A 24,546-nucleotide genomic window follows, 5' to 3' on the forward strand; every position below is an offset into this window, starting at 1 on the left:
ATAAGCCGTAGCAGGATTTTTAAGCATTCAAGGAATATAAGCCATACCCCGAATATAAGACATAGTGATAGGCGCAGCAGCAATGCCAGCCACGGCAGGAGGAGGAGGAAAAAAATAAGACATCCCCTGAAAATAAGCCATAGTGGGTTTTTTTTTGTTTTTGTTTTTAGGAAAAATAAATATAAGACGGTGTCTTATTTTCGGAGGAACACGGTATATGGTCCTTTGTCTTCCATCCATTTAGTTCTAACACTTAACTGATGGGCACCCTTCACAGCATGATGAGCTTATGCTACCCAACAGTTACTTTGTTGATGCAGTCCAAGTGTTTCAGATCCTTGCTTGTTTTCTTCCAAGAAAAAAGTGAGAATGATTTTTAATGTTAGCTTGGCAAAAGGCCCAGTAAAGTCATTTGATGCATTAAATCAATAGCTCCTTAATTGTGCAACAGATGAGACTACTTATGTGACATGATGGTTTCCTGTTAAATTGGCTGCTCAGGCTTTAAGCTACTTTTGTCATGAAGCATAATTAATCTTGTCATGAAGCCAGGTAGTCAAGTGATGTAGAACCTTGAGAGAATCTGCTTGTTTTTTGCTGAGAATATTATTTTACAAATAACTCCCTGAGGATAGAGACATTTTTAGCAAATGATAATTTATCAGAAACATACTTTCTGCTTCCACAAAATGCATGTATGTTTACTGAACATATCTTGTTGAAAGCTTCCTTTTTTCAACTGCAGGTGATTGATTTCTTTGGGATAAAGCAAGGGTTTCCAGCCTATGGTCCATGGACCACAAGTGGCTGTGGCATGGACCACAAGCTGCATTCAAGTGGCTGTGGCATGTCCACATTAAATAATCATACTTATTTTAATTGTGTTTTTATTGCATCTTTCATTCTTGTATTTATTTTGTTACAATTTGAATTATTTGGAATACAATATGCAATAGAATACAATACAATAAATAAAATAATTAATGAAAATACAATTACAAATCATACAGCATCTAGCACATCACATTTGCTGCAAGAGACAGAAAAATCATTAAGTGCTCTGCCAAGACAGTCAGCAAGTGGTGGTGGTGGTGGGAACCCTTAGGAAAAACAAAAACATTTTGTTGAATAGCATGTTCCACCTAGTGGCCAGCTGTCTAAGGAAACTAGACAGGTTAGGGAAATAGCTAAGGAAACTGTCTCAGGTTTGAGACTGACAATTTTTAAGAAGAGCTGAGTAACTTGCTTCACATGGTGCAGACACACTTTTTTAAATCCAAATTTTGCCTGCAGATTTTGCAGGGTTTTGAACATGATAAAACAGAGGCAAAAGTAGCCTGAGTGAATACACTATGTACTCTTTCAAATGGCTGTCAACTCTGAAAAAACTGTTAATTGTTAGAGGCCATTGTGGCCTATGAGATTCTACACATATTTGTTTGCTTCAATTAAATAAAGGAATTCTAAAGTTGGATTTTGTGAAACCTTGACTTTAATAATAGCTGCATTCTCATTTAATATTTAATGAAACAATTTTTCTCAAACAGTCTTGCATCTGATCAGTCCCTTATTCGCCAAGTGCCCAGTCATTCCATATCTTTTCCTGAGAATTATCATACCTTGCCAAAGAATACCAGGCAGCCTTCAGGAAGTTCACCACCTTCAAATCGCAATCTGCCAAGTGACTACAAGTATGCTCAAGACCGGGTTAGCCACTTGAAGATGTCTCATGATGAGAGAAGAGCTAACAAAGATGGTACTGTATGGCAGCTGTATGAGTGGCAACAGAGACAGCAGTTTAAACATGGCAGTCCCACAGCACCTATTTATATTGGTTCTCCAGACTTTACAGACCGTGCTAAGGGAAGAAGTTCATTAGATGTTCCACGTTCAGTTTCTGTTCCCCCATCTCCTTCTGATATACCACCACCTGGGCCCCCTAAATTTTTTCCACCTCGAAGACCACACACTCCTGCAGAAAGGGTTACTGTCAAACCATCTGATGAGAGACCAATGACAGATGTTCCTTTTGCTGGATCACCCATAAAGATTCGAAGTCAAACTATAAAAGTGAGTAAATTTTGCTGATATATTTTTCAGACTTTACTAATGAGGTATAATAGAATTAACCTGCAATGTTTCTAAGTGCTAACCTTTAGATTATTTGATCAATGTTCACTGTCAATATTCTTACATTATCCACCGAAACTTGTATTTTCAAATCCAGGGTTTGTGTCCTCAGTGCTTGGCCAGTTGCAGGTTGAGCAAAATTTGTTTCAAATAGACACGTGATGCCCTAGCCAGGTGAAGTGAATGTCAGGGCTGACAGGCTTCCTCTCTTCACACAATCACCACGAGAATCTCCTGACGTTTTTATAGCCTTTATTTACAGTATTTACAACCTGTCATTAGAACATAATGATCATTCATCAGAGTCACTCAGTTCAGATCTCTGCTGAGGTCTGTGTTTGCCCTTCCAGCAAGCCAGAAAATGGCGCTCTTGCTCCATCTTTCACCCCTCCTCTTCTCTACACGCTTTGGAGAGCTGGCTTAAACCTTTCACCTGATTCTGAACCGGAACTTGTTCCTCCTGTGAACTCCCTGGCTCTATATCCCTCCCTGTCTGTTCCTTTGGACTGACTTCAATAATTCTCTCCTCCTTATCCCTTTTGGGCACACCTCCTCCTTCCTCCAACCCGCATCTCCTCCTCCCTCTGGGAATCTTGAAACCTCTGGCTCATCCCTGATAGTGAATGAGATGCAAACTTTGTCGTTTATTTTTTTAAAAAAAGGTGTATGGAAGCATCACATGACTATAAACATGTTAACCCTACATTTACTGAGTTGGTGGCTCTATGTAAATTTATTTAGTTGGATTCAGGCCAAGTTAGTTGCACTTAGTTCCCACTGAAATCAGTAGGAACTAAATTAATCATGGGTAACTTTTCATATTGGTTTCAGTGCAACCTAAGTGCAACTAAATTAGTCTGGTTCTAACCCTTTGAGTTAAAAAGCTATTTTTCTATATAAAAATCATGAGAAAAATGTCTTTTGGAGGTAAAGCAGTATAAATATGACTCTCCAGATGTTTTGGACTACAATTCCCATCTTCCCCGACCACTGGTCCTGTTAGCTAGGGATCATGGGAGTTGTAGGGCAAAACATCTGGAGGGCCGAAGTTTGGGGATGCCTGATCTCAATCATAAATTATTATAGGCTTTATACTAAAAGACCCAGAGACTGGTAAGTCACCATAGGCACAAAGATTCATTCCCTGGCTCCAGGGGATACCATCCTATAAATCTATTGGAACTTTGTCCATTATGCCCACTTAGGTGACCCTGTTTGTTGCTCTTTTTATGCCCTTTACCTAAACCCTGCTTCATGCATTATTCACATGACAGCAGAGGAGGGTGTGTATTTGAAGGGTTTAAGAAAAGAAAATTCCATTTTAAATTACTCTTTAATACTGCCTTTCAATTTATACAGAACTCAGCACACGTAGATAGGCGTTCCATGCCTACAATGGGATATATGACCCATACTGTAAGTGCTCCAAGTTTGCATGGGAAATCGGTACGTATAAGCATTTCTAGTTTCCTTCCCCTTCTATGTACCAGCTGAATTTACTAGAACTTGTAAGGATGTCTGAGTCCAAAACACTCTTCATTGATTTTTCATGTCTTGTTAACGGAATCAAGTAACTTGAACTTCCTGGCTCTAAATGTGGCCTACGTTCAACTGCCATTGAAGTCATTATAAGCGGAACTGTTCATGGAATTTGCTTTTGTGTTTTCTGACATTAAAGTACAATATTCCAATCAAAGACAGAAATACAAACTGGTTGCTTAACTGTGTCAAATACTGTATACATTTTCTGGGCACCTTAGGTGAAGAATTATAGCTACAGTGACTCTCCCTGAAAACTGCTAATTTCCTCTTTACAATGTGTCCAAATACCTACAGCCTGAAGAGCTAACATTGCTTCTCATTCGATTAAGGAGACATCAGGCTAAGTTGGCTAGTATACGAAATTACACAATCGCCCAATTACTACAGCACTTGCCAACTAATTCCTCTTACCAGGTCAGCTGCTGATTGGCTCATTTGTGCTGCATATGATATTCTGTGACTCTGCAAGTGCTTCACTGGTACCATGCTCAAGTTTGTGCTTTCTTGCCCATTCTTCAGTATGTTCAAGTCCCCAGTTCATTCATAGTTTTCCTTTGCTCTGGCATGTGCTGGAGATTGTAAGCATTTTTTAAAACTATAGGGTGCTGTTGCATATGAATAACTGCTATTATTTTGCTTTGATGTTCGTTTTTGTGATTGTTGCCTTAAAAATCCGTTCAAGAGGCAAGCTTACTAACTTGCAGATTTTTTAATTTTGGCTGAAAAAGTAAGCTTTCCACTCATTCTTGATGGAAGTGGCTTAATTCACCACATGCTGCTTGCCCCCCCCCTTCAACTGACATATATTAAGGAACTAGAGAGGATATCCGTATTGCCTCAGCATTGTGTCAGCTATTTGTGTCCATTAGCTTATCATAATCTAGTTGTCTTTTTGCACCATATACCAGTAACAATCAAAGGCAGCAGTATAACAATAACTCTACTTTGAATGAATAATTATCAGATTTGATAGTTTTAAGCTAGGCATTTAAGTTTGTAGTTTAGGATAGAATTATTTGTGTTACAAAGATGTGCCTCATGGAGCATGAAATAGTAGTCGTCTCTGTATATTATTTGAAAAATAAAACTAAAAATATTTTGTCCATCAGTTACACTAATTAGATGAAAGAGATACATTGCTAAAAAATTTTAAAATGAACATTTAATACTTCTATCAAGGAAAAAATTTTACTGATTAATTTAACAAAGATGTTTTCGTATCTTCCTCCTAAAAAGGTCTTGATAATTTAAAATAATTTAAAGTGTACAAGTGGTTTTGATAGCCCTGCATGTTAGCTAACTGCGTAGAAAGGAAAATAATCTGTGATCTTGATGTTTGTAAGGTTGATGAAGATGATGTGCTGCCCTTGATGCACTGTATTCATTTGTCATTCAACCATAGACATCAGTGTGTTAATGATAAGTCTTCCTAGATAGCTAGTTTATCATGTATATGCTTTTGCAGAAGTTCCCAGAAGTACTTGCTAGTTAGTTACAGAGTCTAGTATTGCAATAGATTGTTCTATATTCTTTTTATGTACTTCCATTTGCAGGCTGACGATACCTACATCCAGCTGAAGAAAGATCTTGAATATCTGGATTTGAAGGTAAAACATGTTTGTATAAAATATTCTAGTATTTTACAGTTGATGTATCCTCTATATACAGCCCTCGTTAGTGTATTTATGTTATAGTATCAGTTATCAATCCTTCGATATTCTGATTTTTTTCTGTAACTGGAGTAAATTTTAAATGTAAAATACACTGGATATATAGTATAACATGACATCAAAACAACCTCTTTATTTTGGAGAAAATGAGAGAGCCTCATGCACTACTTGAAGGCACTTCCACTCATGCAAGGAAAGGGTTTTTTTTGCTAGTTCCCCCTTCTACTGAACCCCCATGTCACAACATATTTGTGCCAGGGGCTCAATATTATCAGCTGCTAATAAACAGATGGTAGTGCTTGCTTCTTACTCTTTAATTCTATTTCTGCTAAAAACTGCCTGTTTTACTAATAATTATTTATTCACTTATTTGTTTACAATATTTGTATTACCTTATTTGCTATCAGTTCCAAAGTCAGCTCCTAATAATGCAAAACACTAACAATGTAGTTCACATTAATAATAAAATATAAATGCCAGCATTAAAATCCTTCATTAAAAACGGCAGCAACAGTAAAACTAGCAACAAATAAAGCAAAGCAAATAAAAAGCACCAATTTGACAAATGTTTATCATGACATTCTGGTACCTTCAACAGTTTGGTTTAGGAGTAGGAATAAAAATTAAATATAACAATGTTATATAGAGTTAAATGTGAATGCAGATACATGTTAATAATACTGTAATGTTTTACATGTTTACTCAGAAATCAGAGCGCTTGTATTTAATGATGCTTACTCCCAGATATGTGTGCAATTTATGCACTCACCTTAATTCTATTAGGACAGAAAAATAGAAATAACTTTCTGAACATACCTTAACCTAGGCTATGTTTTCTGTTAGGAAATGTTTCCAAAGCAAATCTTTGGGGAGATGTGATTTCCTGATACTAAAAATAAAGGCTGTGGTTTGTGAAACAGCACAGCGGTCATTAGAAGCTATTTGTTTGCAATATGCTCCGTACAGACATAATTAAAACCCACAGTTAAGGATGGCAGGGTAAAATTGTTTGCAAAGGGGAAGAAAATAGAAAAGGTGCACGCCTATAGCCTGTTAATAGTTCCCTAACCATAGTTCAAATGTAGTGTTGTATCTGGGAACATACCGTAGTCATAATGATATTTGCCCCTGGTCAGAGCAGATGGAGGCCCCAAAGCAATACATTTTCTTAGAGTTTCTGGACCGCACATAAAAAACAAAGACATATTTGAAATGTTTATTTTTAAAAAGTATTCCAAGCTAGAAGGTTCCATTTTGAAGTTGTTCTCTGCTTGAAGGTAAGTGGATGAGATGTAGATTTTTATTTTTTATTTTTTAAAAAATACAGTTCAACAATACAATACGAAATCAACGAAAACATAACATATATGAATTATGCAGAACAAAACAGATACAGCAATAGTAAACTAAATAGTGTTTAAAGGTAGTAGGAAAACATTTCCAAATTTATTCTCACCAAAAGGTTGTGTGAACAAAACAGATTTAACCTGGTGCTCAAAAGAAAACAGAGTAGATGCTATACAGATGTTTCTGGGGAAGAGTATTCTATAGAGGTAATCCTTGGTAGCTTCCTATTTAATTTGTAGACATGAGCCATTAACACCCAGAGAAACTTCACAAAACAGTTAAATTCATACCTGAGAAGGCAGCCCTTCAGATCTTGGTCTTTGACCACATAGTGCTCTGTGGATCAACAGTATTTTGAATTGTGCCCAGAAACAAACTGAAACCCAGGGAAGATATTTAAGAACTGAAATAATATGTTTGGTATAAGTCTCAGTTAATAAACTGATTCATTTTTCGGACAATTTGAAGTTTCTGAACATTTTTGGAGACATCCTTAACACAGCACACTGCAGTGATCCAACCTGGAGGTTTACAAGGCATAGATGAATGTGGGAGGTGATGCAGTCGCACCAACAGGAATTGATGAAAAGTATATCTGGCCAGGAATACCATTTGAGCATTGATATGCAGGGCCTGAGCTGCAAATCTTCAGGGAGAGTGCAGCCCCATTGAGAACAGGCCAATATTACCCTATCACTTCCTCCGTATTGTCTGAATTGAGTTTATTAGCTGATGTCAAGTCCATTCTTTTGTTCTGCAATTCAACTGAATCCAAAATCCATGGGATATCAGAACACAGTAGCAGAGTAGAAATCTGCTCATTTCTAGTGCCATACCTAGATTAGATGAAAACTCTGTGTCATCAGCATATTGATGGCCCCCCCACCTCAAATCTCTGAAAAGGTTATGCAGATGTTAAATGGCATGGAGGACAGAGCAGACTCATCTTTACCTCAAAATGTACATTGCATAGGAGAGAGCAGAAGCGCCCTGCCGCTGCACCACATTGCTTTGTGGAACCACCTAGCCAGGTTGGACTGGAACACAGTGCTTCTGATTCCCATCCCAGATTCTAATATAACTTTAGCTTTCCTTAGAGATATTTGGGGATGGGGGTCAAGCCCCTCTTATTCACAGCTTCCATTTCATAGAATCTTAGAGTTGGAAGGGACCAAATGGTCATCTAGTCCAACCCCCTGCAATGCAGGGATCTCAACTAAAGCATCCATGACAGATGACCATCCAACCTCTGCTTTAAAGCCTCCAAGGAAGGAGAGTCCACCACCTCTTGTGAGAGTCCATTCACTGCCAAACAGCTCCCACTGTCAGGAGGTTCTTTCAAATGCATAGTGTGAATTGCCCAATATCCAGTGTTCAAACAAAATCCTGAATATAGTACCTAAAAATCCTAAGATATCCATACCATTGAGTCTCTCAAGTAGAAAGCAGATAGGCTCAGGAAAACCATGTCTTAATGATAACAGATTGTAATGATCTGATTTAGACGACCATTACTTTTATAGTGCAACCTCATACATTACCACTCAGAAATAAGTTGTATTGAGTTCCATGGAACCTGCTGCCATCGAAGTAAGCATAGGATTGCAGTCTGAAATTCGAAAGATAGTTAATGTTAAATATCTAACATTCACCTCTTTGACATATTCTATATACTGGTATTTTGTATGTATACATTTTGGCTAGCATAGGCAGCATTTCATGCAACATGCAGTTATTCTGATAATGGAATATCATGGTAACTGTTAAGTCTTGTAATGGTTCTTGTTTTCTGTGCTTATGAATTAGGTACAGTCAGTGTTTTTTTCTGGGGGTACGCAGGGGTACGCATACCCCTAAACATTTTGTGAATCTAAGTTTGGCCTCATTGAGGGGCAGTATTTCAATATGAGTAGGAAATTGAGAGTACCCCTAAATTTTTTTTAAAGAAAAAAGCACTGGGTACAGTATGTTGCTTTAAAAGCAGCTGCAGCATGAGTGATCCTGTAAATGTTAAGTTCATAGTTCCTTGGTGGCCACTGATTTTTGTTGGTGGAGTTTGAAATAATGCTTTGGATTATATGCTGCATAGAATAAATTCAGTTCCTACTTTGTGACCAACAGTTGACAATATTAAAGATACGAAGGTGTGGAAAATAAGGTGATGGAATTAATGTATATGCAGCCAATCAAGATGTAAAAGAGAACTGTCATAGAATGCTGGATGGGAAGTTAAATAGAATTACTGTATAAGAATGGGAAAAGGTGTAATTGTAAAACTTGAAAACTTTTTTAAAAATTAAATAAATAAGAATAAGTTCAGTTCCTAAATTAAGGCAAATTCAAGTTTGCCTGAGATACTCTCTTGAGCTGTTAATCTGAGGCTTGCCTGCTGTATATTGTCATCACAGCAGTATCCAAGCACTCAGAATATAGAAGAGGAAAGGAAAAGGAAGTAGAATATACAAATACAGTAATCACCTATAAATAATCTAGAGAGGCTGCAATCACATTTTATCAGCAACGATCTCCTTCAGGTTTGGATGGCCTGCACCCCATGGCAGTCCTCTTGCTGCTGAAGGGATCCTGGAGTGATCTGGACTTGGCTCTGGTACCATATCCTGCAAGGCTAATAATTCTTCCTTCCAGGATCCTTTCAGTGATGAAGGGCCACTGAAAGTGTCATTTGAAGAGGAAGAATAGCCTTAGAAGCCCTGAGAGTCCAGTTCCCTTTCTCACCTTTGCATTCAGTCTGTAGGGATTGTGGCCATCTGCTCCCTTTCAGCCTGTCCTCCTTTCATCTTCCCCCTCTGCAAGTTTTGGATATTTGGTGGAAGGAAGAGGGAGTCCTCAATATTTGTATGCAGTGATAGTAGGAGGTATGTTTTGTTTCTAAAGACTCTGTGCTTCCATGTTTAGACCCAAGGACACAAATAATGTTTTCTTTATTCATACATTGGAGGAGATTCGTAGATAAACCTAATGCCCTGAATTTCTTAACTGTTATGCTAGCAATCAGAACATGCTGAAGGCTGTTTCATATTAGGTATATATAGCTTAATTTTTTTTCTATAAACAAGCAATGTAGCAGACTACACAGTACATTTTTTTTATTTCAAGTCCCTAGTTTGTATTGTATTTGAAAGTTACAGAAAACCACCACTTATTACTTCCATTGCGATCATCAGAACATAAGAAGAGCTTGATGGATCAAGTGACTACAGTAGTCTAGCTTCTTGTTCTCACAGTGGCCAACCAGATGCCTGTGGGGGAACCTGCAAGCAGGAGTTGAGCACAAGAGCACACTCTCTGGTTTCTAGAGACTGGTATTCAGAACCATACTTCCTTTGACCAGAGCTGAGAATAGCTTCTATCATGGCTAATAGACATTGATAGACTTATCTAAGAATTTTGTCTAACCCTCTTCTAAAGCCAACCAAGTTGATGACTATCACTGCAAACTCCAGAGTTAGCTACGTGCTATGTGAAGAAGTCCTTTCTTTTATGTGTCCTGAATCTTCCAACAATCGGCTTCCTTGGATGTCCATGAGTTCCAGGGTTATGTGCGAGAGAGAAGCTTTTCTCTCTCCCCTTTCTCCATGCCTTTCATAATTTTATAAACTTCAACCATGCCACTACTAATTCACCTATTTCTAAAGTCCCATGTAGTGCAACCTTTTCTCTTGGGGGAGCTGCTCCATCTCCTTGATCATTTTGGTTGCCCTTTCTGAACCTTTTCCAACTCTACAATATCATTTTTGAGGTGAGGAGACAAGAACTGGTACACAGTATTCCAAAGGCAGTCACACCATAGATTTGTATTTTGATATCAGTTTTATTTTCAATTCATTTCCTAATGATCCCTAGCTTGGAATTTGCCTTTTTCACAGCTGCCACACACTGGATTGACATCTTCATTAAGCTATCCACTATGACTCCAAGGTCTCGTTCCTGGTCATTCACTACCAGTTCAGACCACATAAGTGTAGATGTGAAATAAATATTTTTTGCTGCAAAGAATCTTTGGAGCATTTACATTGATTTGCATTTTCCATTTTGACACCCATTCATTCAGTTTGGAGGTGTCCTTTTGGAGCTCTTCACAATCTGTTTTTGTTTCAATGACCTTGAATTACTTAGTATCATCAGCAAACTTGGGACATAAAAGAAAAGAGCACATGAGTAGCAAAAAATGCTTTTATGTCTCTCCCCGACCCCCACCTGTCCCTTCTGCCACTCCAGTTTCTAAGAAATGTGTGTTAGTCAACTAACTGTATGCAGTGTTGAACTGCAGCAAGGAGACGTCATGCTGCTAAAAATAATAATATACACATATTTTATTTTCTTGTTTTGTTGTTTATTGACTTCTAGTGCCAACTTTTCCTCTATAACAAGATATGTATTAAAATTTTGTTTGAAACAGATAAAAAATAATGGACCTCTGATCAACATGGTTTACAAAGTTCTAAAGAGCTCAGCACAAGGGTTACTATCCAGTATAAATGTAAGAGTGCCTGTAACGGAAATGTAACCATTCCATTGCTTTCTTCAATGGCAGTCAATGTTTAAATGGCTAAGCATCCACAGGTGTCTCATGATACATATGACACCACAGCTTTCTGCAAGATGTGTGTTTTTGGAGGCTTTGTGCAATATTATGGCTGGCACAGTACTGCTTGATTTCATTTTCTCATGTGTTGGAAACTAGTGGTGGTGATTCCATTTCTATAATTATGAAAATACAGAAGCATGCTAATTTTGTTTTGATTTTGCTGCTTTGACAATGAGTTGATTTTACGTGTACTGTTATATGATATAATTGCATATATTTTTCTTGGCTCACTGTGCACCTTTTAGATTTCAAATTAGTTCCCTTGCTTGCATATTTGTTGTTATACTGATTACTTACATTCTGTTATACCCCATATATAGTATGTGTTGCTTCTCTTAGAAAGTTTTAAATCCACACAATATTCTAGGTGGCAGGAAATGGTGCTTTTCTGCAATAAAAAAACACCTAAATCTAAATCTTGCCAAACGGCAATAAGCCCTCCTGTATTTGATGATTTGGTTTCCATTTTATCAGTTTACATTGATGGGAACTTGAAGATGGAGCTGTGACAAATAGTCATGAATGGTAAATAGAACTAATAATAGTACTAATATTAATTCCAGCTTTTTTATAGCGCCTTCTGAATGTTCAAAGGCTTCACATACATTTTCTCAGTAATCTTTGTAACAATCTTATACAGAAGGTCAGAATTATTACACCACCTTGCAGTCACATAGCTGCAGTTGAAACAGTACTTTTTCTAAGGCTACCTAGTGTAATTATGCACAAGGTGAGTTTTGAACAAGACATTTTCTGACTCACTACTTGTTCTCTTAGCCATTATACCAACTACTGTCTTCCACCTCAAGAGTTAAATAAATATCATTTTCATATCCTTTGGGTAAATCATGATGGCTTGGCCCCTGAAGTAATTTCAGGAGGTGAAAATAAATATATATTTCAATTGTAAAAAACCCAGTAACATTCATTATTACATTTCTTTCTTTTTTAATGTAATTGGTTATATTGATTGATGATGTATTTTGTTAAATTTGTTCATTATTACATTTCTTGTTTGGGTTTTGTATGTAGCATTAGTGAAATATGTAAATATACATATATGCACATGAGTGCATGTGCTGAGTAACTGGGAAACACTTCTAGTAGCACCAGATTTGTTACAGACGAGGCGTGAGGAACCTTAGACTTGGGATTGAACGCTTCCCTCCAAGCCCTCATATCTGACTCTTAGAAGTCTCCTCCAGCCACACCCCTCACTGGCTCTGCTTCATGCCCCAAGTATTTTGTGTGGCTGGAATGTGTCCTTGAACTCCGATAATGCCTCTTGCGTGCCTGGATGGGTTACAAAGAGATTGCCTGGAGGAGGGGACGGGGCATGGAACTAGCCTAGTGTACAGATTCAAAATTTACATTCATTGTTCCATTCACTTTTGCCTCTAGCCCTGCTCACCACTGCATGTCTCCCTTGAAATGTTGGTCAGAAGGGAATGCAGCCCTTAGACTAGGCTGCTCCAGCCATGTTATAGGCCAAACAAATACAGTGGTACCTCGGTTTAAGAACAGCCCTGTTTATGAAATATTTGGTTTACGAACTCCGCAAAACTGGAAGTAGTGTCACAGCATTTGTGAACTTTACCTCGGTCTGAGAACGGAAGCCGAAGCGGCGAGAGGCCTCATTAGGGAAAGCGCGCCTCAGTTTAAGAACGGACTTCCGGAATGGATTAAGTTCGTAAACCGAGGTACCACTTTATTCTATTCACTTTAGATTTTTGTCTGATCTATTAGGATGGTTGCACATTCCACTCCTGTCTCTACAACTCCCCCCCCCCTTTCTGTGGGTCTGCTCCCAATGCTGGGTCCATCCATCCATCACATCCATCCATCGCTCTTTTTATCCTGTATACTGCAGGAATTTAAGACCTTATAGGGTCAGTATATTTCTCTTCCAGCTACCAGCAGCATATTGCAGGTGAACATGGTTTGCATATGGAAGTTTATCGTTTGGAACCCAGCCAAATTTGAAAGAATTATTGTGCATGTGGGTCCTCCCTGAAACACTTTGGATCAGGGCCAATATATCAGGCTGCTATACCAGCAAAGAACTGGTGACATTTATGGGTATTAAAGCATTTTAAAACAATGTGCTTCTGGAAAAAAGAAGCCAAAGAAACCTAGCCTTTGAAATAGAACCACTGATGTTTAATTTTCAGCATTGAAAAAAACCAAAGAATTAGTGCTGGGAGGATGTAATCCAGCAAAATCTGCTGTGCTGTGTTAATATAAAAGGGATTTGTTTAGAAATTTTGTATAAGAATCATAGAATGTGTGAAGATATAAATAATGCTGACTTGCCTCTTTTGTTAAGAATTCACATTGGTGCTATAAAACTTTAAAGGTAAATTAAACAACCATATTTTAAAAGAACTCAATTTTTATATAAGATGTTTGTAATATACTACTGTAGGCAACACTGTCATATGGGGATATATCTGTGGTGAAGAATCTGCTCCTTCCTAAGCCCTACCAGGCTTGTGCTGGTTGCCCACGGAAGATGATAGTGGGTGGCTTCTTTTTCCCTCCCTTCATTTTGCTATTAAAAAAACAAACAAAACAAAAATTTCTATTCGTTTCAATGAACAGGAAAATAACTGTGGTAGCTTCAGGGCTGGTGTAGTTTTTCTCTCTTATTGGGGGAATGGGAATTCTGTAGATCCTATGTGTCCAAGGCCTTTTGGATCTGTCTCAATAAGCTCTTTTCTTCTCCAACTACTGTCAAAGTAATGGCGACAGACCTTTTTGCTGCTGCACTAAGGAGACCTCTGGTTGCAGACCTCCTCCATCTGCAGACTACTCTCTAGGTCCACAGCATCCAGAGGCCCTTCTGATGCCTCCCAAGGAGCTTAGATTGCTCCTTAAATAATCTTTAAAATTTAGAGGGAATTAGTAAAGTTTTCTCCAGACCTTTTTTGTTTATCACCAACTTTTAATTTTACTTTCAAATCTTTATTTTTATTTTTTAGGTAACAGGGCGTGATACAATAAAAGAACGAAATGTGAAACCCATCAGAATTGGAGAAAGTGACATTGATGTAAGAATAAAGCATAATTTTACTAAGGATACAGTTGACCTGATGAACCCATCAGAATCCAGTTCTGTTTTATTATTCTAATCTTCTTTATATATGTTCTGCTTTGTAGGTGAAACTCAGTGTTTTCTGTGAGCAGGACAGGATTCTACAAGACCTAGAAGACAAAATAAGAGCCCTGAAGGAAAATAAAGTAAATAGTATTGCAATCCCTCCATTGCCTTGTTTCTCTAACAGGTTTTGCAGTAAAATATGGCAATCATTGTAGTCACTGCAATTGCTTATTTTGGATAGTATGCTCATCTGTTGTGTTCATTAATGGGAACATGGTTGAGATGAAAATAGGATGCATTATTAAAATACAGTGATTTGGCAAATAGATGTCAGACCATGTTTTGCTTCCAAGCACAGCTGTTGGGTATGGAATTGGAATTAAAATGATCAAGGCAGAGGTCAACAATGGTTGATAACTGCTGTCCGTAATCAACTTTTTGGAGAGAAGGTCTGAAATTTCCCATATTGTAATATTGTATTGAGTAGCTAAATTCTGTTTTCTGATACTTATCTAACCAAATGAGGACGATAGTAGATGCTGGTAGCATCATTAATAACATAGAATAAAAGTGAACAAGAACTAAGGCTGATTTGAGGTTAATAATATGGTAAAAAGAAAATAACAGCACAATCCTATGCATATCTCCCTCAGATAATATGCATATATATTTCCAGGGCTAAAGGTCAATTAGATATGTGTATAAATTTGTTTTAGATTTGATGATGTGTTGCTTTTCAATATCTTTTAAATCCTCTTTTACAGGATCAGTTGGAATCTGTCCTGGAAGTGTTGCATAGGCAGATGGAACAATACAAAGACCAACCACAGCACACAGAAAAGATTTCATACCAGCAGAAACTTTTGCAGGAGGATCTCATACATATTCGGGCAGAAATATCCAAAGTATCTACAGTAAGTACCGTAATTCCTAGAGATACAAAAGTTAACTTGTAAACAAATATTTTAGTGTTCAGTTATTTTAATTCAATTTTCATGTGAGACGCACTGAAATGGAATATGGTTATCTGTTACCAATACTTTCAGAGCAATCTGAACTGGGACTGGGAAGCAGTAGGGCAGAGCTGAACAGTGAATCCTATCTAGGACTGAAAGTGGGAGGACAGGGTTTGTTTTACAAAATTGCTACACTACCTCCAGAGTTGAGCCCTTCAGGGATCCTCCCATCGGCTTTAAAGTGAGGCTTGCACCAGTTGTGCTTTAGTCTTCGTCTGGCTTGTTTCATATCCTGGAGCTCCCCAGAATACCAGGAGGTTACTCTGGCTCCATTATGCTGGAGAGGACATATGGGAGCATAGCGAGACCAGGGCTTTGACAGGATCATCAGCTTTATCCACTGGGAAATATCCTCATCATCCTCGGGCTTCCTCAACCTTGGCCCTCCAGATGTTTTGAGACTACAATTCCCATCATCCCTGACCACAGGTCCTGCTAGCTAGGGATCATGGGAGTTGTAGGCCAAAAACATCTGGAGGGCCGAGGTTGAGGAAGCCCCTCCTCCTCCTCATCCTGCCTTTTTCCCTGACAGGGACTCAAGGTGACTTACAGACAAAACTGAAACACCTAAAAACATAGGTGTGTGTGGGGGGGGAGGGGGTATATTCAGTCTCCCAGAGCATTCAGGAACACCTCAGGTTCCATCTTTCTCTAAGGGTGGGGGATCCATATGGACCCACCACACACACAGACTGGTGGGGATGAAAGGATAAAGCTGAATATTTTGTCTTTGCCAACAGGAAATGGAAAATGCCTGGAATGAATATCTAAAACTGGAAAAAGATGTACACCAGCTAAAGCAAGCCTTACAGGAACAAATGAACAGATCGTTTATTTCTCAGGTGAGGCTTATTCAGCTTCATGATTCAAGTAGCTTTTGCACAATGTGCCCAAGCCCTTTGGCAGCGTAGCCGGATCTTGTCCCACTATGTGATCGAATCTTGAAGTAAAAGCAGGGGCCAGGATTCCACTTGCACAACAGGGCTTTCCCCTCTCTCCTCCCTGTGCTCCACATAAAGGTAAGGGGTAAAGGGGCCCCTGGCCATCAGGTCCAGTCGTGTCCGACTCTGGGGTTGCGGCGCTCATCTCGCTCTATAGGCCGAGGGAGCCGGCGTTTGTCCGCAGACAGCTTCCGGGTCATGTGGCCAGCATGACAAAGCTGCTTCTGGTGAACCAGAGCAGCGCACGGAAACGCCGTTTACCTTCCCGCCGGAGCGGTCCCTATTTATCTACTTGCACTTTGATGTGCTTTCGAACTGCTAGGTGGACAGGAGCTGGGACTGAGCAACGGGAGCTCACCCCATTGCAGGGATTCGAACTGCCGACCTTCTGATCAGCAAGCCCTAGACTCTGTGCTTTAACCCACAGTGCCACCTGGGTCCCCTATGCCCCACATACCCCCTGAAATTGTTTGGAGGTTGAGGAAATTCCCAGAACAGCATGCAGGGGGAGAAGAAGGGAGATCATTCTGTTTGGCAAGCCAAGATGTTTGTGTGACAGAACAATCACCTTAGACCAATATTGAATTCCTCACACTTGTGTGCTGTGATAATGCATCACCATGACGTCTGCAGGCACAGTATCTCCTTTAAGCTATCAGAAAGAGAACCGAACTGCCATGCAGGAAGCTATATTGCTGAAATGAATTGATCAAAATTGACCTTTGTAATTTCATCTCTCAAGCAAACTCTTAAAATGTATTATAAAGAAAAAGTCTGTATTACTTAAAAGGAAGTTATAATTAATTTTGAGATAAAATTAAGATTTAGATGAGAACTTGGTAATGCTCCTTGACATTTTGCATTGTTATATTAATAAGCTATTGGAAAAACTGGGGGGGGGGGTATTTGGATGGAAAAAAGGATGTCAGAAGTTGCACCCAAGTTAAACAGTATATTAGTGTTCATCTCAAGGATAAAATGGCATGGCTTTACACGTTATTAAGCAGATTATTTCTCCTTATTTAATGTATTGATTTTTAAATTTTGCTGCTTCTGAAAAGTGACATACAAGTAAATAAACATATTAAACAATAAACCATTCCAGATACTCATATTTAAATCAAACTGTTACAAATCCATATCAAACTGGAATAGAAATCCAAATGGCTGTCTGGAGAGATTTTTTAAGGGAAAGAAAAAAGGTAATAAAGCCTCTCTCATCTTGATTTCTGAGTTTCATTCATTTTAGTGGTTTGAACCTCAAACAGAATGTACACATCAAGGTTTTATCACATCCTTACCTACTGTCCTCCCATTGCCCCATGAAAGACTGTTGTTGCAATACACAAACCCTCTGGAACAGTGTACAGTGAGGTACAGGTGGCTATTGCTTGAGGGGCAGGGTTGGTGGAAATTAATGCTCCCCACATACATAGGCAGAAGTTACATCCATTTACACATGAATCACTGCATTCCCAGTGGATGCCTGTTTTCAAGAAACTCACACATTGTCTCTTTCAGCCATACATACATCATACGGTAGAACTTACAATCTACCTAACTGCCCAGCACTGAGAAAAAGTGTTTTACTTGCCGTCTGTCTTTAATACCTTAATTGTAGCCCACTTCCATACTGGATAATGACATTATCCAGGATATTGTACAACTAGCAGAGAGCATAAATGAGCAAAAGATATTAAGTTAAGGCAGAGCTTCTTACCTGATTTTTAAAATTGTTTCTCATAGATAAATTCCATGTGTCAATCACCTTGTAGGTTGGGTTATCTTTTTTATTCTTAATTTGTGTGTGATAGGATAAGCACAGTGTTAAAGATGCTTAACCACAATGCTGTTTTTTCACATACATATGGGAAGAACAGACTTGACAGTCAGGATCAGCATTGCTGCTGCCCTTGAGTTAGACTTTACTGTCAGGACCATTGTCTTTTCTTGCAAAAATGATGTAAGAGGTCTTCTCATTTTCAACTGTACGCTGTTTTGTAGCCAAAGCAACCATATACAACATTTGATTTAAAGCAAAATAAATGGAAAAATATGTTTTGTGCTTATATAACTATTGTTCATATTTTTGCCATTCCTTCACCATCTTCCTGGTCTTCATTGCTTATTAGGAGAAAGCCCAAATGCAAAAAGATTTATGGAGAATAGAAGATGTTACGGCTGGCCTAAGTGCAAACAAATCCAACTATAAAGTCATCATAGAATCTATAAAGAATCCAGGTAAGTAAAATGTATACATTTTAATGCATACATTAAAAGCTATATCTCCTTATCCAAATATCCAGATCAAGGGCGTACCCACCGCGGGGCAGGGAGGGGCCGCTGCCCTACTCTAGAGGCAGGGCCGGTCGGGCAGCTGCGGGCAAGAGTGGCGCTGCCGGCGGGGCTGGTGGGCAGAGGCGGAGGACAGCCCAGCGGAGCGCGAGTTCGGCGCCCGCAGCAGTCTCTTGCGCCCGAGCCGTGCGGAGTCCACACAGCCGCGCTGTGTGGGAGGGGGCAAGGGCTGACGCTCCCGACGTTCGGGAGACCTTTGCGCATGCGCAAAGCGGGGCGCATGCGCACAGCGCGGCTGTGGACTCCGGCGGCCGCCGTGCAGGGCGTATGCGCACAGCGCGGCTGTGCTCAAAGGTCTCCCGAACGTCGGGAGTCGTTCAGCGCCTGCCAGACCGCTGCAGCAACGGAGCCTCGGATAGCTTCGCGGAGGCCGGGGCTTTGCTCCAGACCTCCGCGGAGGCCCCGATCCAAGCCTGGTTCCCTTCTCTCCCCCCCCCCCGCCCACCCCAGACTTCCCTCTTCTCCTCTAGGCGGCCGCTGGTTTTCTCCCCTTCGCCGCCGTCGCTTCAGGTTTATTTTGATTTCACCTGGGCTCTGTAGCCCCGCCCACATCCCCACTTTGTGGCCCCTCCCCTTCCGTGCCTTGGCCCCGCCCCTTGCCCCCCCCCTAGTTTTGATCCTGGGTACGCCCCTGATCCAGATCTAAGCTTGAATTAAATTTGTCAGCCACATTGGAGTTGCATCTATTATTTTAGGACAATGATATCTGCATCACAGAGGAATCTCCTTGGTTCACTTCTAATCCTGCATATAATGATGGGAGATTGTCCAACATTATGCATTCAAATTGGCTGCTTATCATTCTTTTCTAACAAAAGCATATCCCACCTTGCACTGCTGGCAACTTTTCTTGCACCTCATTAGCATTATCATCCAGGGCCTGCTGGAATCAGTCAGGTTGATACATAGAAGAGTATGTCTTTTTATATTTCCAAAAGTAGTTCAATAAACATTAAGGTGCTGTGTCTAAATATTATATTTAGGTTAATATTGTGCATGTGGATTCCTCAGTGTTTCTGACCTACATCTGTGTGCATTATGTCTTCCTCTTTGCAGAGAGAAAAACAGTGCCTTCATTTTCAAAACCTCTAGTGCCTTCATTATCATCTACTCTCATGTCAGGGGACAGCAAACTTTCTACTCTGCAAAGTTCACCATCTAGTCCTGTCAAGCCCTCTTTAGAAGTCAGACTTCTTCCGCAGCCTTATACGCAACCTAGAATGTTCTCGCCATCCCAGCAAATGAAAAAAGTTGAGGCTCCAGTTCAGTCACCTGTAAGACTAATGCCAAATGTTGTAAGTGTCATAACTATGGTATCATGTAATTAGTGCTTTTTTTCTGGGAGAACACAGGAGTACGCATACCCCTAAACATTTTGTGAATCTTTGTACTTTTGTCCATTTACTGTATTTATTTTCCCCGATTTGAACTATAAAATTGTGATTTCCTTGAGTAAAAATGAGAGTACCCCTAAACATTTTTTTTTGGGGGGGGGGGAAAAGCACTGGCTAAAAGTATCTGGGAATGGGTTTTCTTTGTGTAACAACATACCGTAATGAAGCCTGATACCAGACAGCATATTATTCTGACTCTTTTTACTTCAGTTTTGCAGTGCTCTTAATTGAGGTGGCATTAATTGAGGTGACTTGTTGGCACTGCTTAAGAAAGACAGGAAACTGAAGAAATACCCAAAACACATTCTTGAAGCTGAGTTCAGTCCATTAAGTTTGAATTCATGCACATTATTTTCTTGGATTTAAACAAAAGAAATGTCAGTTTTACCATTTTGTACCTGTTGAAATGGTTGAACACTGCAGGCTAAAGGACATGTTTGCTTCTTAATATTGTGTCAGGAAGACGAGGCGCCACCAAGACCTCCTCTTCCACAGTTGTACAGCCCTGATGACCACCCACCAGCCGTCCCACCTCTTCCCAGGGAAGCCACTGTCATCAGGCACACCTCAGTGCGGGGCCTGAAACGCCAGTCAGATGAAAGGAAACGAGACCGTGAACTAGGGCAGTATGTGAACGGAGATTATAGGGTAAGCACTCAGGCCCTGGTTTTCCAAATGTAGTTGTATTGCTTTAAAAAGTATGTTTCCTCAAATATGACCATTGTGAAACATAATATGATGACTTCAGGGAGACAGTATACGACTCCAACAAAATTATGAAAATGTGTCCTATATTTTTGCAATCTCATTTAATCAAGTGTTCATCTGTACAGGTAGAACTCCGCTCGTATGTGAGTGAACCTGAACTGGAAACAATAGGCAGTGATCTGAGCCAACCTTCTGCTGGTTTTCTAGGTACTGACAGTAGATACCAAACATTACCTAGCAGAGGTAAGTTAAGAGATTCACCAATACATATAAATATAGATTCAAAGCTGTTTAGTTCCATTTGATACATGGGTGTGTTAGAACTCTACATGATTCTCAAAGGGACAGGGATAGAAGGATCCTATCCAGTCCTATACTAAGTGCTTAAGCTTTCATTGTATCCCTTTTCCTGGCAGATTCACCCACCTAATTGAGACTGTGTTATCCCAGAAGCAGAGCTTTTAGTGACTCACACCAGAGATTCAATGAACAATTCAGTTAAAAGAATCTACATAGCTTGAGTCTGATGCCACACCTATCCATCAGCAATAATGTTATCACTAATATTTACTTGTAGGTTCTCTGGGAGCTAAATGCTCTAAATCAGTGGTGTCCAAACTTTTTTCAAAGAGGGCCAAGATTTGATGAAGTTAAGGGCCGACCAAAGTTGCTGACCTTTTTTTTTTACAATTGAAGTTGTTGAGGTTTTTTTATTAATTTACCCCAGAGTTGTTAAGCTTTTTTTTTTAGGATTGAAGTTGTTGAGGTTTTTGTAGGATTTTACCCCAGGAAGCAAACTGCAACAGGAGCTGGATTAAACCGACCAGCGGGCCAGATTAGGCCCCCGAAACAGACTTTGGACATGCCTGCTCTAAATAGATCTTTTAAAAAAGAAAATCGGGTGTTTCATATTTGAGGTCAATAAAAACTGTTGTATGGATACTATCTAGACCAGCGTTTCTCAACCGCTGTTCCGCGGCACAGTAGTGTGCCGCGAGACGGGGGCTGGTGTGCCGCGGCATGCGGCGACGAGAAGGGCGATTCGCTGCCTTGTCACGTGCCTGGCGGCCGCCATTACAGAACACTGACCCACCGGAAAGGAAGCCGGAAAGGGAGGGCGCGCTCCGATGTTCGCACTCGCTTCCAGTCTAGTCCCGCGAGTGGCGAGCGCAGCACAGCGCTCCTTGGCCGGCCAGGCTAGAGTGCGAGAAGGCGGAGAGCAGGCCCATTCCTCCCTGCGCACCCCAACCGCCGCCAGAGTTGGAAGGGACCATGCAGTAAGCGAGGCGGGCAGGAGAGGCGGCCCGGGATCAGGCCGAGCGGGCGCGGAGCGGAGGCGGCGTTGGCTATGGCCCTCCGGCGGCGGTTGGGGTGCGCAGGGAGGAACGGGCCTTCGCTGCGCCCGAAAAGTGGTGCCTCTGAGGGGAGGGTGGTCTGGCGGGGGGAGAGAAACACCCGGGACGCGCCTCTTTCCTCTCGAGGGGAGGGATCTCCTGTGAAGAGAATGTGAAGCCCTGTGGAAGCCCCTCGACCCAAGGGCTTTTCATTCTGCCTTTTAGCAGCGCTGTAAGTGGCCCTGAGGCCTTTGGGCCTAATGCCGGAGTCTCCTTCCCCCCATTTCCCCCCTAACGCCTGAGAATGTTTGTACTGTGTGGCAAGGGGAAAAAAATTAAAAAGAGCCACCCAGGCTTAAAGTCAACAAAGGGCATTAACAAATGGCCTATATATAAAGAGAATTACTTTATATATAGTCAATATAGGCACAGAGTTATATTTTTTAACTTTTTTAATGGTGGTGTGCCTCGTGATTTTTTTTATGGAACAAGTGTGCCGTGGCCCAAAAAAGGTTGAGAAACACTGATCTAGACCCAGTGATTTGTTAGTTTTTAATTTGTCAATACACTGCTGTGTCATCCATACACCTATAAATCCCTTAGCTTTGCCTGTCTAGCTGGCCCATTGTATAGCGCAGATAGCATTGCATTTCAGAGAAAGTTGCCTTGTCTTTCAACCTCCTACCCAGCAACCTAAATTTAGCTTCCGGGACCTCATAGCTGCATTTCTTGTTCCATTTCAAACACCTCTTTCTTGACATTTGCTGTTAGCTTTGAGCATATATCCTGTTCCCAAATCAGGACAGCCAGATCTTTTTACATGTAGGACATACAGTACCTGGATAGAAAGAAAAATATTTTAAAAAATAGATTTCGAAAGCACTGAGTACATTTCTTCCTAAATACAATTTTGCTTTTAAAGCACTTTTTTTCCTTTGTAAAGGATTATCTGGCTCAACTTCCAGACTGCATCAGTCATCAACAACTACATCATATGCAACATTTCGAAGAGATGGTTCCAAGGTAATTTTGCACATGTCTTTATGGATACCAAATCTCATCAACAGAGGTGCCTTTTGCTTTAATATATAACAAGTTCAGCCACAATATAAGATAGGTGGGGTTATATAATTCTGTTCAGCTTAGGTTTTATAGTTATTGCAGCTCCAGTTGTCAGAATTGTTAATTACCTATGCCTCTTGTGTAAAATTAGGTGCTTGCAGCATAGGGGCATATTTACTTTCGAGAGTATTCTTCCTCCCTAATGTTTTTCTTGTAGCAGTTTTGCAAATTATACATCTGAAAAATGTATGGGCAACTGACAGCTTTTTTGTTTCCATTGAAAGAAGTAAAGGATTGGTCACTGTCTTTAGCCTTTTATAGTTACATACAGCACTCTAAAAAGAATTGTTCCAGAGTATGTGCATTACAGTTTGGAAATAAAAAGGGAAATCCAGTACAGTGTATGGTCTAGCAGGTGCATCTACTATTATAATAAAGGGGAGGCAATTTTTGCTGATGCCTCCATCCTCCCCCCCCTTTTTAAAAATAGCAGACACCTCTGATGGATCAGAAGCCATTCTGTATGTAGAACAGGAGCTTTGGATTTCATCCCTAGGATACAGCTTTAAAAGTATTAAATATCACACGCTGTTGTGTGTCACTGTTAACAGGATAGACCGAAGAGTGCCTTGGAACGTTTATACTCCGGAGATCACCAAAGAGGCAAGATGAGTGCCGAGGAACAACTAGAAAGAATGAAACGACATCAAAAGGCATTAGTTCGTGAACGCAAGAGAACTCTTGGTCAAGGAGAAAGACAGTCTGTCTCGTCACGATCATTCGTCCGGCCTGTTTCTGCAGACATAGGCTCAGTATGTTAGACATGCCTTAAGAGGACTAGACTAAAAATATGATCTGTAGCTTCTCTAGTAAGCACTTTTATTTGAAAGTGCATTACACTTGAATTATTTAATTATAGTGCTATATCAGTTTCTGAAGTGCAAATAACAGAATATAGGTTTTAACTCTAAATAGTCACAGCTTAATGTAGCAGGTGCAGAAGTAACTTGGCATAAGAAAAGTCTAGTAATTAAAGAATTTTGTGGAAATGGATTCATATATGGATATTGGGTTGGTCTTGGCTTATCCCCCCCCCTATTGCAGGGGTAGGGAATCTGTGGTTCTCTAGATATTGTTGAACTCCCAGCCAGCATGGTCAGTGGTTAGGAATTATGGTATTCCAGCAACATTTGGAGTGCTACAGCTTTCCCACCTCATCCTATTGGCTTAAGCTATGTTATGAAAACATTAAGTTTGCATTTTTTTCTGATTGAACCATAAAAGAATGAGCCCTATAGATGTAGGTAGTACATTAAAGAAACTATATTGCAAGTTTAG

The 24,546-nt window shown here is 40.1% G+C and overlaps 1 protein-coding gene across 7 annotated transcripts in view; it reads left to right on the plus strand.

Annotated features, from left to right (window-relative positions):
• Window positions 1-24,546, plus strand: part of PLEKHA7 (pleckstrin homology domain containing A7) — a 151,424-nt gene that overhangs the window by 104,638 nt on the left and 22,240 nt on the right. For 6 of the 7 annotated variants that reach the window (XM_035120130.3, XM_035120148.3, XM_035120139.3 and 3 more), the window contains 13 exons: window positions 1,548-2,070; window positions 3,490-3,576; window positions 5,226-5,279; window positions 14,280-14,348; window positions 14,458-14,538; window positions 15,163-15,312; window positions 16,155-16,256; window positions 18,488-18,596; window positions 19,767-20,005; window positions 20,564-20,752; window positions 20,938-21,055; window positions 23,090-23,169; window positions 23,820-24,020. In XM_035120130.3, coding sequence (XP_034976021.1) covers window positions 1,548-2,070; window positions 3,490-3,576; window positions 5,226-5,279; window positions 14,280-14,348; window positions 14,458-14,538; window positions 15,163-15,312; window positions 16,155-16,256; window positions 18,488-18,596; window positions 19,767-20,005; window positions 20,564-20,752; window positions 20,938-21,055; window positions 23,090-23,169; window positions 23,820-24,020 — 2,002 coding nt within the window. Of the gene's footprint in view, window positions 1-1,547; window positions 2,071-3,489; window positions 3,577-3,966; window positions 4,087-5,225; window positions 5,280-11,109; window positions 11,191-14,279; window positions 14,349-14,457; window positions 14,539-15,162; window positions 15,313-16,154; window positions 16,257-18,487; window positions 18,597-19,766; window positions 20,006-20,563; window positions 20,753-20,937; window positions 21,056-23,089; window positions 23,170-23,819; window positions 24,021-24,546 lie in introns of all 7 variants that reach the window. The other variant, XM_088653366.1, reaches the window with a different exon arrangement.

Source organism: Zootoca vivipara, chromosome 1 (assembly GCF_965207765.1).
Source record: "Zootoca vivipara chromosome 1, rZooViv2.hap1.1, whole genome shotgun sequence".
NCBI lineage: Eukaryota > Metazoa > Chordata > Lepidosauria > Squamata > Lacertidae > Zootoca > Zootoca vivipara.